The sequence below is a fragment of the Rasamsonia emersonii genome (genome assembly GCF_000968595.1).
Source record: "Rasamsonia emersonii CBS 393.64 chromosome Unknown ctg1118621760009, whole genome shotgun sequence".
Lineage (NCBI taxonomy): Eukaryota > Fungi > Ascomycota > Eurotiomycetes > Eurotiales > Trichocomaceae > Rasamsonia > Rasamsonia emersonii.
In genome coordinates this window covers 27,987-46,512 of record NW_013563278.1, presented here as the reverse complement: position 1 = coordinate 46,512, position 18,526 = coordinate 27,987, and the positions used below count along the sequence as shown (strand labels likewise).

The 18,526-nt window shown below is 52.4% G+C and overlaps 5 protein-coding genes across 5 annotated transcripts; 3 read left to right on the top strand and 2 right to left on the bottom strand.

The window, feature by feature from the left end:
- Nucleotides 1–2,222: 2,222 nt before the first annotated feature.
- Nucleotides 2,223–8,120, top strand: T310_1971 (uncharacterized protein; the record flags this gene model as incomplete). Its single annotated transcript, XM_013475147.1, has 3 exons — nucleotides 2,223–2,423; nucleotides 2,642–3,430; nucleotides 3,486–8,120. 3 exons carry the CDS (start codon nucleotides 2,223–2,225, stop codon nucleotides 8,118–8,120), a joined length of 5,625 nt encoding a protein of 1,874 aa, XP_013330601.1.
- A 547-nt stretch (nucleotides 8,121–8,667) lies between these two features.
- Nucleotides 8,668–10,478, top strand: T310_1970 (BTB/POZ domain-containing protein; the record flags this gene model as incomplete). Its single annotated transcript, XM_013475146.1, has 11 exons — nucleotides 8,668–8,761; nucleotides 8,791–8,832; nucleotides 8,894–8,922; nucleotides 9,012–9,240; nucleotides 9,310–9,358; nucleotides 9,457–9,586; nucleotides 9,661–10,119; nucleotides 10,247–10,284; nucleotides 10,327–10,338; nucleotides 10,378–10,416; nucleotides 10,451–10,478. 11 exons carry the CDS (start codon nucleotides 8,668–8,670, stop codon nucleotides 10,476–10,478), a joined length of 1,149 nt encoding a protein of 382 aa, XP_013330600.1.
- A 541-nt stretch (nucleotides 10,479–11,019) lies between these two features.
- T310_1969 (Eukaryotic translation initiation factor 3 subunit EifCh) lies at nucleotides 11,020–14,172 on the bottom strand (the record flags this gene model as incomplete). Its single annotated transcript, XM_013475145.1, has 8 exons — nucleotides 11,020–11,846; nucleotides 11,909–12,098; nucleotides 12,248–12,547; nucleotides 12,693–12,777; nucleotides 12,886–13,461; nucleotides 13,521–13,990; nucleotides 14,073–14,112; nucleotides 14,165–14,172. 8 exons carry the CDS (start codon nucleotides 14,170–14,172, stop codon nucleotides 11,020–11,022), a joined length of 2,496 nt encoding a protein of 831 aa, XP_013330599.1.
- Nucleotides 14,173–14,962: 790 nt separating this feature from the next.
- On the top strand, nucleotides 14,963–15,965 carry T310_1968 (uncharacterized protein; the record flags this gene model as incomplete). The annotated part of the gene is made up of 2 exons (XM_013475144.1): nucleotides 14,963–15,099; nucleotides 15,167–15,965. 2 exons carry the CDS (start codon nucleotides 14,963–14,965, stop codon nucleotides 15,963–15,965), a joined length of 936 nt encoding a protein of 311 aa, XP_013330598.1.
- Nucleotides 15,966–16,519: 554 nt separating this feature from the next.
- On the bottom strand, nucleotides 16,520–17,844 carry T310_1967 (Casein kinase 2 beta' regulatory subunit Ckb2; the record flags this gene model as incomplete). Its single annotated transcript, XM_013475143.1, has 3 exons — nucleotides 16,520–17,017; nucleotides 17,093–17,515; nucleotides 17,788–17,844. The coding sequence occupies 3 exons, from the start codon at nucleotides 17,842–17,844 to the stop codon at nucleotides 16,520–16,522; spliced, it is 978 nt and encodes a 325-aa protein (XP_013330597.1).
- Between the last annotated feature and the right edge of the window lie 682 nt (nucleotides 17,845–18,526).

The window sequence follows — 18,526 nt, the reverse complement described above, 5'->3', positions numbered from 1 at the left end:
GTCCAACTTGCAAGTTGATTATAGTGGGTATCGTGATGTCTGTCTTTCACTGAGAAATATGCTGCTAATCCCTTTATTTTAATTGCACTGTAGATACTTTCATTTGTTTTCTGCTTACCTTCTTGAGTGCCGCTGCTGCTGTCCCCACTTACGAGATGTCTGCTGAGTTGTCACGGTCATAGCTACGGAATATTCCGTCGCCTCGAAGAAAGAGAGAGAAAAAGATTCTGGCCGGGTGAATGCTGCAAGAAGTAAATGAGCACTGTCTGTTGACTCCACATGGCGTATGCACTGCAGACGCGAAATGAAATGCATGGCAAGCGCTGGACAGCAAACGGCGTGGCTTGAACGAAGCTCGTGGTAGGCAGCCTTGCTGAACAGCTCTGGATACTGGTGACTGTCATTCGAGAATTCCATGCTGTAGAGAGACCTGCATCAGTAATTAAACAATCGCGATTGAACAATGGACTGGCGGTGCAGCAGTCATCCGCAGAAGCTCTCTCTGTATGGCCTCTCGCTGCGCTGTCTCTCAGGAACAACACAGAGGTTGGCTGAAGCCCCGCAGAGACGGCTGTTCCGTGGTTCGTCATGCCCAATGACGATCCCAACGCGTCTGACGCATCTGGACGATCGTCCATATCCTGATTTGCCTATCCTGGACTGTCTCACTTCACGCGACATGCCCGTCAGACCTCGACGGCCCCCAGGCTGAGCGACGAGCACGACGGGCTTTGCAAGGTGGGCCAGCGGAGCAGCAAAACAAGTCGATGCAGCCCCACGAATGGAGTGTCTTGCAGTCGTACCACCCCCCTCCGGTCGCTCGCCCTGGAGAAAGTGTGCCCAGCCGGTTGCGAATCGCGCGCGAGCACCATGGACGGACGTCGTGAGTGGCCGTTCGCCCGGTACGGGAATCTGAGCATCCCAGGACGTCGCGCAATAGGCCGTGTTGCCTCGATGCGGTGAAGCGAAAAAAAATTCCGGTGTAAATAAACGCGTTGCTCCGTCGTCTGTTTACTAGAGTCATCGTCAACCATGATCTCAGAGGGATTCATCTCGAGAGGGAGTTGGAGTGCGTGTTGCTGATCACTCTAGTGTCTGTCTGTCCATTATTATTCCGATGCGGGCGTGAGCAAACAGCGTCTATCAATTCGGTCTGGGGGCTATTTGACCGGTTTCCGGTTTTATGCTGGGCTCCTTCCCTTATCTCCCCTACATCAACGAGTTTTGCTTGAATTTACGATCGATTTTTTTTTTAAACTACTACTCTTTTTGTCTCTCTTTCTACTGTCTACTACGCTCAGCAACGGAAGAGGGAGCCTCTTTCTTTTCCTCTCTCCCGACGGCTAATCCTAGCTCCATCTATCGCAGATCACCCCACCTCCCGCAACACTGACGCTTCCCGGCTGTGCTGGATTGATTGCATTGCAATTCTGCGAGGCGAGCGATCAAAGGTAATCTGATTTATTGATTCTCACCAGAGATCTGGATATCGAGTGTCTGCCCAGTGCTGGGTTTTTCCAAGGATTGTTTTTCCGCCAAGATCGCGTGCCGAAGGCCCAGCAGGTGGCAGGATACCGTGCTGTCGATACAGCCAACCCACCCGATAGAGGCGATACACAAACAAAGCCAGATTCCGTGAGGCTATTCGCGAATCCCGCTGGTGGCGTGTGCCTGCGTGATCGCTGCTTCCTCGCGCGGACCACCCATCGCGCTGCCCGCCCTCCATCGCCCTTGCCGTCTTTGTGGTTGGCCGCCGCTTCCCAGCCACCCCTTACCTGCTCTCCCTACAAGCTAATCGCCTCAGCACTGCAGTGCGACCAGACAAAAGGGAAAAAAAATCCAATTGAGAAATCTTCATCCCTGTGATCCCCGTACGGGTTGCTCACATTCCAGTTGACGGCCTACAGATCGCTAGCCGCGGCCCTTTATTGACATTGTCCCAGACTCGATCTCGTCGACTTCCGCCCTCCATCCTCGTCACATCCGCTCTTGCTCGTGCTTATTTTTGATGCAGTTCTCTCCTACCAGCGCTTGGTCGCCTTGTCGCAATCTCATGTGTCGAGTTGGTTCACTGAATCTACGTCGAGTTTGATGCATGCTTAAATTCCCCTCTACCGAATCCCAGGCAGATTACATCGGCGCACGCCACGCACCGCCGCCATCCATGACCGTGGCCTCGTTTCTGGCAAGCGAGTTTCCGGATGCTGGTATTCCCCGCCGACATGGAGGCTGTATGCCCTACCCACCTCTTGAGCTCCAATTCTATCCGATCGGCTACGAATGCGGGCTGGACCCGATGCGCAGAGCAGTACAATGCGAGTGATGCGACATGCGGAAGCATGCTGTGGAACGAGACGGACGCTCGGCTGCCGACAAGTGAAGGAATGCTTGCGGACAGACGAAAATCGAAGACGTCAAGCATGGTACGCCGCTGTCCTGTCGAATTGTTTTCTGTGCAAATTACTGCGGTCATGTGCGTTGCCATGCACCATCTCGAGGCTGCCCCCGAGGTCGCCATTGACTGGCCAGCTCCGGCTGCGGTTTACGGCGATTCTGCATCGTGGTCTTGGTTATCATGACGTCGCTTCATGACCCTTCTTTCCTCTCATTCCCCATCTGATGGTGGTACTAACTGGTGTAGTCGCCGTTTCCTTCTACATCGCCTCGACTACCCTACTTCAAAGCTATGGCTTTGATTACCGAATTGATTCTGCAATGCGCCGAGCCCGCTGCTTACGGCGCACCGCCCCCGTCCTATGATGAGGCGGTCAATGATCTTCCGCCCGACTACTCTGTTGCCCCGGCCCTGGCCAAGGCGAAAATCTCGCTCCATGATTCAGCTCCGTCAAAATCGGCGCCCAAAGTCCACCAAGACCAGCCAAATTCCCTTGAGAAAAGTTCGCCCGACGTCTTAATCGACTTCGAAAGCACGTCTGGGATCCGGCAGCACGCGGGCAAAAAGAAGAAGAACGCCGCCAAAAAAGCTGCTGCTCAAGACAAATCGGCTAATGATGACGACGGCGAAAAGAAGGGGACTGAGGAAGGTCAAAATGGTGACGGTGGTGCCGGCGACGGCGGGGCTGATGGGGGAAATGGAGGAGGAGACGGTGCAGGGGACGGAGGGGGTGATGGTGGCGGCGATGACTGGGACGATTGGCCCACGGGCGGCAATAAGAAAAAGAACAAGAAGAAGAAAAAGAAGGAGGAAGAAGAGGAGGAGAAGAGGAGACAGGAGGAGGAGGAGGAGGAGGAGAGAAAACAAAAGGAAGAGGAGGAAAAGAAAGCTGCGGAGGAAGCGGCGGCGGCAGCGGCGGCGGCCACCACAAACAACAACCTTAGTTGGGCCGACGAAGTGAATGACGCAAATCCGGATGATGAATGGGCTGGATTTACGACAGCAGGCAAGAAGAAGAAAAACAAGAAAGGAAAGGTGAGAGGCTGTTTGCAGCTATGTATATTGAGCAAGAGTTTGCTGATTTCAACAGGCCGACCCGACCCCGGCTCCCGCAGCAGACCCGCCCGCAAACACCTTCCAGGAGATCAACCTCAATGATGGTGGTGGTGGTGGTGGCGGTGCTACTCAGCTTGACTTGAGCTTTGATGCCCCAGCCACAAAGACCGCAGGGACCGGATTTAGCTTTGGCGGGTGGGGAAAGGATTGGAATACTGGAAGCAAATGGGGCTTCGACTCTCTGGATGCAAATAATCACGCCACAAAGAACGCAGAAGATGAGAACAAGGATGACAACCCGTGGTCTTGGGGCACCGGAAAGAAGAACAAGAAGAACCTGACGAATGGATTCGATTTTGGGAACTTTGCAAACTCTGCCCCTGCGGATGCTGGCCCTGGTAACAATAACGCGGCCGCTGAGGAGAAAGAGGAAGATGATCCCTGGGCCGGATTCGCTTCCGTCGGCAAAAAGGATAAAAAGAAGAAGAAGGGAGCCGTCGAGGAACCCCCCAAAGAGCCGGAACCTGCACCTGCCGCGCAAGAGCCAGAACCAGTCGATGACTGGGGCATCTGGGGAAAAAAGGACAAGAAAAAGAAGGGACAAGCAGATGCTGAGCCTGCTCCGGCGCCAGTTCCGCCTTCCCAACCCGACCCCGCGGATGATATCTGGGCCGCGTTCAACAAAAAAGACAAGAAGAAGAAGGGCGCGGCGGTAGAGGAGCCTCCTCCACCAGATCCGCCCAAAGAACCCGATCCTCCGCCCGCTGATCCTGAGCCGAAGCCTGCGGAGGATGATGTCTGGGCCGGGTTCTCGACCAAAAAGGATAAGAAGAAGAAAGGCAAAAAGGGCGCTGAGGAACCTCCAGCGGCGGAGGAACCGCCAGCCCAGCCTGAGCCAGAGCCTGCTCCTGCTCCTGAGCCTGAACCTGAGCCTGAGCCTGCCCCGGCTCCGGCTCCTGCTGCAGAGCCCGAGCCCGTCATCGACAATGTCTGGGCTGTGCCAATGTCCAAGAAAGACAAGAAAAAGGCAAAGAAGGGTCTCTTAAAGACGGAACCGGAACCTGCGCCCGCACCTGAGCCGGAGAAGCCCAAGACTGATGACACTTGGGCTGCATTCGAGACGAAAGACACAAAAGATGCTGAGAAAGATGCGGCTGCCGATGATGACGGATGGGGCTGGGCCACCTCCAAGAAGAAAGACAAAAAGGCTACGAAAGGATCTCTCCTGGATGAGCCGACTCCTGCACCACCACCTCCGGAGCCAGAGCCGGAGCCTCCAGCACCCGTCGAGACCAAGGCAGAAGACACGGGCGGCCTTTGGGGCGTATCGAAGAAAGACAAGAAAAAGAAGAAGGGCTCCGCGGTTGCGCCTGTTGTCGAAGAACCTCCACAACCTCCTCCGGAACCGCAGCCTGAGCCTGAGCCTGAGCCCAAGCAAGAGCCAGAACCTCAACCTGGACCTGAGCCTGTGGTGGAGGAGCCCAAGGATGACTTCTGGGCTGGTTGGGAGAACCTGTCAGCCAAGGAGCGCAAGAAAAGGAAAGGAGGCAAAAAGAAAGGCATACCTCCCCGTGGCTCAGTCCCCGCCCCAGTTCCTGTAATCGAGCCTGTGGTTGAGGATGAACCCCCTCCGCCAGCTCCCACTCCCCCGGCTCAAGGTCTGACGCCGGAGCCCGAGCCGGTAGAGGACGATACATGGGCTGGATTCACTACGAAGGGCTCCAAAACAACCAAGAAGGCGTCTGTGTCTAAGTCGTCCAAAACCGAAGATAGTAAATTGTCCAAGACGACGAGCAAAGACAAAGACCAGGCTCCGGCTGACGCAGTTGAAGCTCCGAAGGATGAGCCTGTGGTTGAGGAGACTCCAGCCAAGACGGTCAGAGGATTCTGGGCTAGCTTCGGCACTACCAAGACAACCTCCAAGACTACAGCTGCTAAAGACGAGAAACCCAAAGAGGCTGCGCCAGTTGTCGAGGACATGCTTATTGACGTGGGCGCCTCCGCGGAAGCGCCAGCCGCGACGCCTGTGGCTGAAACAGCCGCCGCAGCCGCGCCCCCGCCGAAAGCCACGTCGAAGACAACGAAGCCGGCCACCAAGCTGTCTGTTGCAGAGCGCATAAAGCTGCTCGAAGAGAAGAAAAAGGAGAGAGAAAAGGAGAAGCTGAGAGAGAAAGAGAAAGAAAAAGAAAAAGAAAAAGAAAAAGAGGAGAAACCCGAAGAGCCTCCTGCCGACCCCGTCCCGCCGCCACCGCCCCCGGCGCCCGAGCCACCAGCTGAGCCTGTGAAAGAGGATCCTCCAGCACCCAAAAAGACAACCAGTGCATCCAAGTCGAAGCTAACTAAGACTTCGACCAAGAAAGAGGGTGCCAAGAAAGAGGTCGCTAAAGATCCAGAGCCAGAGCCTCAACCTGAACCTCAACCTGAACCTGAACCTGAGCCGGTCCAGGAGAAGGTCTCTCAGGACTCCATCCCTGGGAGCTTCCCGGAGCCGGTCGAAGAGGAGGAGGAAGCTGCTGCTGCTGCTCCGCCGCCTCCTCCTCCTGCCGAGCCAGCTCCCCCTGCCACGAAGCCATCCAAGACTATGAAGAAGAGTTCCTCTTCGAAGAAGAACTCTGCGACCAAGAATCCCCCTCCCGCGCCTGAGCCGCCACCTGCCGTACCGGAACCTCCCCCCGCGGTACCGGAACCACCGCCAGCCGTACCAGAACCACCCGCTGCCGCACCGGAAGAAGTCGAAGCAGAGGCTGGCGCTCCTCCGACTCCACCGCCAGAGCCTTCCGCCCCGAAATCAGTCAAGAAGGAGCGCGCAAAGGTTGAACGCACGGCAGGTGCTTCGTCGTGGGGCTTCTGGGGCGCCACACCACCCAAGAAATCTGTCAAGAAGGCGACTAAATCTAAGGAAGAGAGCGACGCCCCTCAGGAGGAGAGCTCTCGTGCGGAATTGTCGAGGTCTAAATCGGCAGCAACGAGACGTCCGAAACATCGAGAGTCTGAGAACGAGGGTGAGAAATCATCATCGGATAAGGAAAAGCAAACGGAAGGTAAATCGTCACGACACAGTCGTGGCATGAGCTTCTCGAACTTCATCCTTGGTGCACCACCTCCTGCCAGAACCAAGTCGGTCCGAAAATCTGGGGTTTCTTCCTCGCGGCCAGGCTCGAGACGTCAATCCGTTGATATTGACGACTCCGGACTTATCTCACCGCCGCCGGATGACAAGCCCGAGGTAGCTGACAAGGCGGCCAAGCTGATGGGCATCGCGGCTTCGAAACCTAAGAGGGAAAGCTCCAGGGCTAGAAGGAGACGTTCCAGTATGACGGTAGAACTGAAAGAAGTTGGAATTGTTTATGCTAACAAGGCTCCTATAGGTGCTCCTGATCCGTATGCACTTGACGATGAAGAGTCCCCTCCAGATGCGGAGGTTGTTTCAGGTCCGGACGACCCAGCTTTCGTCGTTGAAGCACCTCGTCGGGAGCGTCGATCGAGGAAATCAAAGGAGCCACCGAAGAAGTCAGAAGGTGGTGGTTTGATGAGTTTGTTTGGCTCTTTGCGGAAACAGACTCGACCGGAAGTTCCAGAGCGTTCAGAGCGTCTAGAGCGTCGCAGATCTCGCTCCCATCGTGACGAGTTGACCGAGGCAGAAAGGGAGGAGAGACGTGCAAGACGTGAAGAGAGAAGACGGCGGTCACACAGAGCGGAGACAGATGCTGAGGGCTTCACTACCGATGCTGGTCCTGTTGGGGGAGCCTCCACTGAAGCAGAGGAGGCCGAAGCTCGCAGAGCAGAACGCAGGGCGCGTCGGCGTGCTGCCGAAGAGAGGGCTCGTGAGGCTGCTGAACTCCGAGATACCGAAGAAAGACGGGCTAGGAGAGAAAGGACTCGCGAGAAGCGGAGTCGAGAAGACGAAGAAAGAGAAGAGCGGCGACGCGCAGAGAAGAGAGCGCGTCGGGCTGCGCGAGAGGAGCGACGTGCCAGGGTAGAGCAGGAGGCCAGGGAGGCCGGGGAGGCCGAGGCTCGAGCTGCCGAGCGGCGCGAAAGACGACGGACCAGAGAGGCGGAAGAAATGAATGGTGTTTCCAGGCATGCTTCTAGATCAGAACGGCGCCGTTCGCACCATGCAAAGAGTTCCGAAAGGCGTTCTGATGAGGACTACGCTGCAGAACGAAGGCATCGTCGTTCTCACCGTTCCGGAGAGGAGCGTCGGTCCTCTCGCCGGAAGTCAGTCGCCCCGGAGGTGGCAGAAGTACCTTCACTCTATGCAAATGGTGAAAAAGACAAAACTTCTTCGTGGATCAACTCACAAATAACTGATCCTCCTGAAGCGCCACCGATTGTGCCAACTGTAGTTGACATTCCAGGGGGTCCGGAAGCTGCAAATTCGCACTCTTTGTCTTCGGATGAGGAAGCGAGACGCAGAATGCGTCGTCTGGCGCGAAGGCGGGCGAAATATCCTGGCCTCACTGACGAAGAAATAGCGGAGCTCCGTGCTAGGCGTCGCGAGGCTCGCAGGGCTGAGCGTGATGGGGTCAAGAGCAGCTCGGGCAGTGGCGATTACGAACGAGACCGCAGCAGCAGAACTCGCGGAGATCTGTACGCGTCCCGCCCAACCAGCTCAAAGAAAACGAGCTGGTTCAAAAAGCTGACCAATCTACAAGCAATCATTGATTGAGCTGGAATGCAGTCTGTCGCGACGGATATCAGCAAAAGATTGCCGTTCAAGTTGTTGAAGTTTTGTTCTTTCTTGTTTTATGTGTTACTTTGATATGATGGTTTGGCATTCTTCAACGATGAGATGAGATGACGATTTTTATGAGGGTACGACGATATGATGGTATCTCCATTGCTTTGATTTCTTATCAACCGGGGATAACATGCTGGGATCTGACAAAACTGGTGACGAACAAGACGCTCAGCATGGAGCTTGTTCCTCTTCTTTTTCCTTTCCTCAACTTCCTTGGATACGACTTTACGACCAATACCCCGATTATGTATTTCTTGATTTTACGTTTCTCCCCTTTTCTGTACTGTTTGTTTGCATGACGAGGCGGGTGGTGGATTTCCAGGCTCTTATTTATGGCACAAAATATGTTCGCAACTTCATCGCCTTGTTTTATTTGATTTTTTTTTTTTTGCATATGATATGAGATGAGATGATATGAGGATGAAGGGCATTGGTTCGGTGGGCTGGCTGGCTGGCTGGGGCCGTCATCTACAGAATGAACACAACTATTTATTCCCTGAGTTTACAGGATATGGAAAAGGAAGAAATGAGATGTAAGAAATACGCGATGCTGTTAGTCGATGTTCAACGTACTTGTGTACTCTATGAATGATAACAGAATGTCAAGACATGGAAGAGACTCACGCAGCTAATAAATCAAGTAATGTCCAAGCCCATCAACTTATCATTTTTTTTTTATTTGTTTATTCTTTCACTGCCAGGTAGATCGATGCAGCTAAGCTACATACGTGTAAGCTGCAGGAATCTGCCAGTATAAAAGTTGATCTACGGTATTTCTAAACCGGCAGATTCCAGTACTGGAGATACCTTGGGTACTAGGTTGGAAATAAGCAACAGTCAGGCGTCATTCCTTCCCACCCTCCTTCCTTCTCTCCCTATGTAGATTCTTCTTCCTCCCTCCAGATCTTTGCCTCATTCCTCATTGACATTGAATCAAGAGTGAAAGAGAAGAAGACTCCTGGTCAGAGAAGCGACAACAGCAACAGAGCGAAAGCGGAGATGGCGAACAAATGGGAAATCGACGAGACAGACAACGGGAAAGCTGAAGGTAAGAAAAGAATGAATCCAGACAAGTGAGAAAGAAGCAACGATAATGATGATAATGATAATACGATAGATATGATACTGAGCAGACAAATGAAGGAATTTTCTGTCCGTCTGAAGGAGTATGTATGACCACTGCATTCAGTCATACAAACAGTATATATATTACCACAGTACAGTGCAGTACAGTGCTAATTGAATCAATCTGAGCGAGTACCAGCTTCTTTCATTCGTCCGAGTATTCCGATCTCGTTATCGAGACCAGCGATAACCAGGTGTTCAAAGTGCACAAGCTCGTGATATGCGGTCAGTCGGAGGTTTTTGCGGGGATGTTCAATCGTGAGTGGAAGGTAAGGTCGCATACGTGTCCAAATAAAAAAAAATAAAAAGAAGGTACATAGTTGATCTCATATATTATTATTAGGAATCAACCACCAACACGATCAAACTACACGACGATGATCCCCGTGTGGTCGAAGCGATGATCCACTTCCTATACGGCATCGACTACGACGACAGCGGCAGCAGCAGCAACAGCAGCAGCAGCGAGGACAGCAGCCAATCGTCCCCACTGTTCAACGTGAAGGTGTACGGAATCGCGGACAAATACGGCATCGAGACATTACAGCTGCGCGCGCAGGAGAAGTTCGCTGCCGCCATCCGGACGGGCTGGAAGCAGGACGAGTTCGCGCACGCCATCGTCGAAGCATACACCAAAACGAGCGCCGCGACCGATAAAAAGAGCATACTGCGCAAAGTGATCGTCGAGGTCGCCAAGGAGCACATCGAGTCCCTGATGGAGATGGACGAGTTCGTCAACGCCCTGGAAGACGTCGGCGGGTTTGGAGCCGATCTCATCCACGCGCTGGTTGGGGGGACGACGGTGCGTGAGTGTCACCGGTGCAGGTTCCGCTTCAGGACGGTGTTTACTCGAGAGTTGAAGTGTTTCTGTCCTGCTTGTAGGAAATTTATCCCTCATGAAGAGGGGACTTGCAAAAGGTGAAATCTAGAATAGTGGTAGGGCCGGCCGGGGGAGACGGGGAGGGGGGTAAGATCAAAAGAATAAATGACATAGAATATGGTTGCGCAGCCCACCTAGAAAGTATGTACATACACTTACCTTTAAAATAAAAGTCCATAGGTATGTACTTAGTAGCCTTGGCATAGACCAGGTGGGTATGTAAGTAGGTAATAATATCTTTTCTTCAAATCAGTCGCGCAAAGGCGCAAAGCGAGACCTGAGAGGATTGTATGTATGTAGTACTTGACGTTGTGCGTGCGTTGCGTCGGGGATTTAGCTAAAGGGAAGCTTGCTAGCAGCAAATCGTATGCGCTTTTCTCTCAAAAAAAAAAAAACTTGAAAGGAGTACAGAAATGGAGAGGAGAGCAAAGAAGAGAGAGAAAGAGAAAAATGCAACGTTGACTTTTTTTTCTTTCACCAGGAAAGACCTTCTTTTCCGTCGTACACCAAATACATCGTACAGTACATACAGTACATGCATGCATTTGTCACCGTCACTGTCACCGTCACAGGTACAGGCAAGTAAATAAATGAAACTGATCTTGAAAAAAAAAGACACAAGCCACCCGCCCTTTCTATCTATCTATAAAAATGATTATTAGATCCGATACAACCGGAAATATTCCCCCGAGAAAGCCAGACTTTTGTATCCCCGGAAAGAAATCGAAAAAAAAAAACGGTATACAACGCACATCGCCGACCCGTCAATAAAAATTATGTATATAGAGAGAAAACAGAAGGCTGACGACAGAGGAATGCAGTTTAAATGACTACTTCGCCTTCCTCGGTCTTCCTCTTGAAGCTCAGCTCGCTCTGGGTCTGGCTCTGGCTCTTCCGTCTGTTTTCGAGGTAGAGGCGTCCGCTCTCATACGCGCTGAGATACAAACCCAGTCCCAGAGCGGTCCACCCCGCGCGAAGAGCACCGCCGCGGAAGAGACCCTTGAGCCCTTCCTGGAGGTAGATGTCGCGACCGACGGCCAGCGCGCCTGGTCGTCTTCTTCTTTGGGCAGTTGGTGAGGATGATGATTCATCGCCCCCGCGACCTGCGGCGAGCATGATTCTCGTCTTCACCACGTCGACGGGGGTCGTGACGACGGCAGCGACGCTCCCTGCGAGTCCTGCGCTGATGGCCGTGATCCCCGCTCGCTCGAATATGTCCTCTGTCTTCTGCGTAGAATCAACACCAGCCTTTCTTTTCTTCCTCCACTCGACTATCCGTGTCCGTAGGTGCTCGAAAAGAGGGAATTGGAGCCCTGTAAAGGGCAGATTCCGCGCTACCAGGGCAGTGTACCCCCTCCAGAGGCGTGTCGGATGGTGGCGGAACTGCGCGAGGACCTGCAATGTGGCATTGTGTCCCCGCATGCCGGGCGTTCGTGCCGTGAGCATCTGCGCATTCTGCTTCAGGACCTCGGCTGGCGTGAGGATGAAGCACGACACCGACTCTGCGGCTGAGGACGCAATGGCGTGGACGACGGGGGCTGGTAGCGAATGCGTGAATGGCAGGAGATTGTTCTCCGGGTTCGGAGACGACGAGGAGGCGGAATTGAGGGCGTATTTGATCCCTTCATATGTCGTGAAGAAGGCTCCGGCTGTTGGATAGATCATTAGCTACTGCCAATGACTCCTCAGCCGTTGGCTCGCTCTCACTTACATGACGGTATCGTAGCCAACACCACACTCCAGATCCCCTGGTACAAGCCCCGGAACAGCAGCGCGCGGTTCACCCGGCCGGTGGCCAGATTGGTGTAGAGCTTGGCATAGTGCGGCGATTGAATCCGGGTTTTTAGGGTATCGAGGGGATAGACGACAAAGTCGACCGTGAACGCGGCTACAGCTCCAGCCTGGCATCGCAGACGTTAGCAATGGCCTCATAGCTGTGAGGTGTGAGCTGGTGAGGATGCCACTGTTCATCATGCCGACGTCACCGGTTGGCACGAGCTCCATCCACCCCGCAAAAATCAGAGCTATAAATTAAAAGGAACAAACATACAATCCAGATATCAGTGTTGCTGTTATACATCGGAAAAGACTCCTGGCCTGGCAATGTCCCTGTTGCCAGCGAACGGTAGTAAATAAGCAGTTGTGAAGCGTCAGAATCAGGTTGCAGTTGAGATGGGCTATGGCGGGGAGAAGAGGCAAATCTTATCTGATGCGGATCTGATAAAAAAGAGGCGGTGGGCCTCCGAGCAGTCGCCGACGGTGGCCAACGATCTAGAAGAGAGGCCGATTGTCGGAAGAGTGAAGTCACCTGATGGCTGTGCCCTAGCGTTCTAGGCCGCAAACGGTAGGTCTAGGGCTGCGATAGAACTGCCTAAATCGATCCAGACCAACGGGTGTAGACGTCATGAATAATAATAATAATGACTACCTATCTACAGAAGGTTTTTCCGGGAATTATTCGGTGCAATGGATGGATTGCTTCAATCTCATCGTACCCCGTTAACTCTATTCGTCACTGGAATAAAAACAGGAGAAATGGCTATCGAGGTATGAACAGCCAAGAGACACATTTTTCCCTCCCTACGCCGTATAGAGTCATGCAATGCCCACAAGAATCATCAGATCGACAATAAAACGTAGAAATAAAAGAAAGAAAGAAAGAAAAAAGTATAAACACATGCGGACTACTGGGCCGTCTCGCCAGGAAGCAAGTTGCCCTTGACCGCAAACATCTTGCCGGTGGTCGCAGACACGAAGCCGTCGATCTGGCGCGAGTACTGCTCCACTTGTCTGCTGTTCAGCATGCTCTCCAGCCGACTCGGCTCCTGAGGAAGCTTGAACAGTCGCTGCCACTCATCCTCAGGCAGCAGAGGCTGCTTGAGCGCCGCCCGGCTGATGTTCTCAGCCTTGCGCTTCGCCTGCCATTGCGCGATCTTGGCCTGTTCACGCGCCAGCGAGCGCTGGTAGTACTGGAAGTTGTTGTTCTCCGTGTGGTGCGTTTCGATGGCGTCGAGGAGCAGGTCGCAGTTCTTTTCCAGGAACGGATCGATGCTCAACGACAGGTTGTCAAAGTTGGGCGTCAGAACCGACGACTTCGCAAGAGGCCCGTTCTTCAGCGCGGAGAGAGATTGAGGGAAATCCAATGGCGTCGATGGAAGTGGCGACGGCAGCTGGTGAAGGAAGGACGTGAGGAGGTGGGAGTTGTGAATCTTAACGGGCAGTTCAACGAAAATATCCTGGTATCGCAGACCCGATTTCTGCAGTCTATTTATAACAAGTCAGCATGTACTCTCCTGCGACGGACACCAGGAAGGAAGGCGTACTGCTCCGAGGTGAATTTGTTCTCCTTGAAAGCGGCCATGAACTGCGGCGACAGGCGGAACGCGCGCAGACTCAGGCTACCCTGGGAGCTGCGACTGACGTCGTGGACGAGGGTGACAGTGCGCTCGTTCATCTCCTTCTGGTAGAAGTACTGGTTCTCGATCACGTTGATGTTGACAAAGTTGCCCATGTTCGCGCTCGTGTACCACCCGACGTTCTGAGCATCGATGTTGACCTCCCGCAGCATGCGAATCATCTCCGCCTGATAGACCGTGTTGGCCTTGGCCCGAGGAGCCGCCGCGGCCGCATTTTGAGGCGAGGTGTCAAAGTGGGATTCCGGAGGCATTTCAACGACGGGGAAAGGGAAGCAATTGGTGACCTCCAGGGTGCTTCCGACGTCCATACCGACGAGGGATCCGGTCGCGGTCGTAGGGAAGCTCTGAGAGCAGTGCTTGATAATCTTCATGACCACCTGTTCGCCGCATCTTGTCAGTCTATACAGGCGCGACTTGACATGAGACGATGAGGGGCAAAGGAAATTTCGGAGGTCATACCAGGGCCTCGACCTGGACGGCCGTGAGGGGCGTTTCTTTCCTGTAATCATGATCAGCGCGACAGTCCTGCAGAAATCTGAAACAATACTTACTCGGCCATTTTGGATACAGCAGGCCAGGGCGTGTCTGGGGGGGCAAAGAATCGCGGGTTGGTGAGTCTCTGTCGCCTTGAAGGCCGTCTGCTCCGTTTTGTGTGGGCATCGCGAACAATTTCCCACCGCCTAGTGCCCGATCGGGACTAGCGTGCCAAGAGATGAGGCATGTCATGCACTCAGGATTTTGGAAGAACAGTCGTCAATAAATGGAATAATACGTTGCAGATTTTTGAGGCAGAGTTTTTGGAGCGTCAGAAAAAGACAGATGCATGCAGGGCTTGATTCAAGTTTGCCTGAAGGGGTTGTTGTGGCAGTCCGGTTACCACTCATATAAAAGCTACCTAGTAGAAATCGAGTCAACCACCCAGAACATGGATCTTCGTACGTGTATAAAATCGAGTCGAAAAGATAATGGCAGCAATTTATCCAGTTTTTGCGGCACGTTCCTGAATTTCATTTCTGTGTATGCACTCTGCATGGGCCTGACGGGAATAGCCAACCTAATTCCGCGGATGGTCTGAGTACTCTGTCTCACATCAGCACGGTCTCTTGAAACATCTCATTGATTACTTTCTCTTCCCAAACCTCTTGCAGGCCTGCCGTTTGTTGCAAAAGTACGGGTATTGTGCTTAGACAGGACCGGATCCTATGCAGTGATACCAGCTACTTACTACCTGCACTGGCCCTTCGCAACGAAAGACCAGTCATACAACATTGAACCGCATACCATTATTCAAACGACAATACCAGGATTATTACATCTCTTTTCTTGATCGATCGATTCTTGTTTGAGTCATGGCTTCGACTACGCGAGCAACAACACCGGAGACATATTCCTACGGGCCCCATGATCTGCAGAAAGTGCACGTATACAACGTGCAGAAGCAGGCAGACCTCTCGTCGAAGAGCCCCAATCAAGGTTACTGGGTGATGTGCGATCTTCTCGATCATCAATAAGCCTTTTAAAATTATTATTAATTATTATACTGATGACTGTAGCTACATCCACGGCGGAGCCTGGCGCGATCCCAGGGTCCTGGCAGAGTCTTTCGGCCCAACCGAAACTTTGCTGCAGAGCAGCCGGTACGCCGAAATAATAACACGCGAACATGTCGTCGCCTTTGCATCCATCGACTACCGCTTGAGCGCGCATCCAAATTTCCCGCAGGACCGCAGCACCACGGATGCGGCGACTCAGCTGCGTGATGCGAAACATCCGGACCACCTGCACGACGTGCTGGCTGCGATCGCCTTCCTGCAGGAGAGATATGGCTTCGGGGATCGATACATCCTCGTTGGCCACAGCTGCGGGGCGACGCTGGCCTTCCAGACCGTGATGGGCAAGGTTGCAGGCGCTGAGACGACGACGACGATCACGAAGCCGAGAGCCGTGGCCGGGGTCTGCGGGATATACGATCTCAGGCTCCTTCGAGACGACTTCAAGCAGGAGCCGATCTACCACCAGTTCCTGGAGGGCGCTTTCGGTCCCGATGAAGACCTGTGGGATCGGGTCTCCCCGGCCAAGGACGGTATCGAGGCCGGATGGCTCAACGGCAAACTGGCTCTGCTAGCCCACTCGGCGGGCGACGAGCTCGTGAACCTGCGCCAGTTCCTGGCCATGAAGGATGCGCTTGTGCCGTGGAAAGAGGCAGCCACCGCTAAGGATGACAGGTCGACCAGGCAGGTTGTTCTCCTGCAGGATCTGCAACAGCCGCACGACGACGTCTGGAGCAATGGCGAGGAGCTTGCCGCGGTCATTGTGACTGCAATACGAGAACTAGCGAAAATAGATTCATAGAAACGAAAGATGATGATGGATGAATGCGAACGGAGTGATAATGGGGAAATCGTTGTCTTATATATCTACTACCTACGGCATACCTTTTCGTTGTAATGTATCCAAATACGACACAGTAATTATTTTATGTACTCAATTCTGGCACTACTCATGAATTCTCCACTGGAAAGTACGAAATGAAGGAAAACTATTTTTTTTTGCAATTTTTTTTGTTGCTTCCCTGAGGAATATTCGATCTAAATCCATTTTCTTTCCATTTCCGTTGCCAATGCATTGCATACAGCGTTCAACTTGAAAAAAAAAAGGAGCAAAGACAAAAAATCGAGGAAATGGGAAATGGAAAGTTTTTTTTGTTCTCCAGAAGTTAAAACCAACACCGAATGTCAGAAAAGAAAAAAAAAAGAAGATTTAATTCCCAGTCCGTCCTCAACGCCCATTCTCCGTAATCGCCATCATATAATGCAACAAAGTGGAAAGGATGATGAGATAATGGGGAGATTTACTGTAGCCAGGACCGGGATTCCAATTCATCTTCGCGCTAACAGGCTGCGAGATCAGGCGCCCAAGTCCATGCGGCCAGAGGCAGCGTCACCGGTGGCCGCGGCTTCCTTGGAGACGGATTCCTTATCGTCGTCATCGTCTTCAAACTCGTCATCTTCACCTTCGCTGTCCTCGACGAAGCCAGGATCGACGTTGGCGGCGCGAAGGCGCTCCTTCATCTCTTCGCGACGGGCATCCTGCCAGCGAGCAAGGGCGGCGCAAGCATGCACTTTGAAGCCGTAAATTTTAGGCTCGTAGCGACGAATGCTCTTTTCCGGAACAAGCGAAGGATAAACTTGGAAAAGGATGTTGTGGAAAGAGGTGCCAAAGTAGGCTCCATCGATCGAGGCATGACGCGACGATTTGGGATTGTATATATCCTCGCATTTGGCACAGTAGAGTTTGACGGTCTTTTGGTTGGGAACATCGGACAGTCCCATGGGGAGCAGTGGGTGCGAGTCACACAATACGCGAGGGCATCTGCCGAAGTCTGCTTTCTTGTACTTCTCGACCTGTTTAAAAGACAAAGGAACATGGTTTTAGAAATCTTAAATCAAAAGAAAGAGAGAGAAGGGAAAACTATTTACCATTTTCGCCAATCCACGAGTGGTAACAATATAACGCGCATGCACTAGGCCATAGAGATGACGAGCCGATTTCTCGATCTGCTCGCGCAGCTCGTCATCCGCGTCGAGATCGAAGACATCGGTGATGAGGTCCAGCGCATACTGATAATACTGCACCTCGGTATTGAGACCAGTCAGGTTGAAGCGATCAGTGAGATAATCTTCGTCGATCTCACAGAAGTATTCGTTTCCCCTAGAGGAAATGAACTGTTGAAAGAAAGAAAGATTAGCACCACTCTTGTTCACTTTATGAGGAATGAAAAGCCAAAGATGCCTCTTGGAGTTTTCCAGCAAAGCAGTCAGGGGTGTTTCCAGACGGAGCCTGGTAAAAAGCGTCGAAGATGCTTCGAGGAGCAGCTGTAAAGTCCATGATGGATTCCTGAGCTTGATAACTCTAGAAACAGAGTCTCAGAGGAAGAGGAATGCTCGTAGCGTGACAGTGTAACGTCGGGACTCATGCAAGACGTAGGAATTTTTGCACCCAGGCATCTCATCACCCCGCCTGCTCCTCTTCATGCCTGCAGGACGCCATTTCACCTCGCTGACTAACTCCATGACCGCAAGGGCATCTTTGACAACGCATCAAACGCATCATAATTGCCGAGAAGAAATAGGGAGACAAGAGCAAGCAAAAGGACAAGATAAGAGGAACTCACCCAATCCCGCCAGTAGCTCGTGTAGTCGCTATCAGTCTCACTGTTGAAGTCCTCCATCTTCTCTGGCTGAAAGGAAAACTTCTTCAGCGAAGAGACTTGCTCACTCCCTTACTCCTATGCCTCCTATGTCGCTGTCGACTTCTCCAGACGACGTTGTGCGACTGGGCGGAGAAAGGCGTAGAGCACTGCTGAGCGAGCTTCCAGATGTTTTTCTCTGTTAACAGCACAGATATCAAGAGTAAAAATGTGATGATCCCACTTAGGAGGCAAACGGTCTAAGAGGAGGGGATCGATGGCTGTCAACAAAGAGTTCGCGATGAGAGTGAAGTAACTGATATCGAGCGCGTCCCCTATGGTGAATATAGTCTAGCGGGGCAAGGCGGTGAAAGACTCTCCACATGTTTGCAGCGAGCGCTAGCTGATACGGCAATCACAGAACCCCGCTAAGTCTAGACAAAACTTTTTCTTCCCTCCGCCTAGAATGTCATTGTCTACAATTCCTAATTTATTTTTTTCTTCTGCTGAAGATGAGACATTCTACTGTAGGTATGTGTGAATCACAATTCCAACCTTAGTTCATTAGAGTGGAGACTGCGTCAAGAGATGTCCAGGGTTCGATACGCTAATGGACCCTGGAGACAAGTACCAACATTGACTGGTCTGAAATTGTTTAAAGGATATCAAAAGTATACATAGAGAATAGACAAGACACAGGACAGACACATAGGAAAAGAAAAGG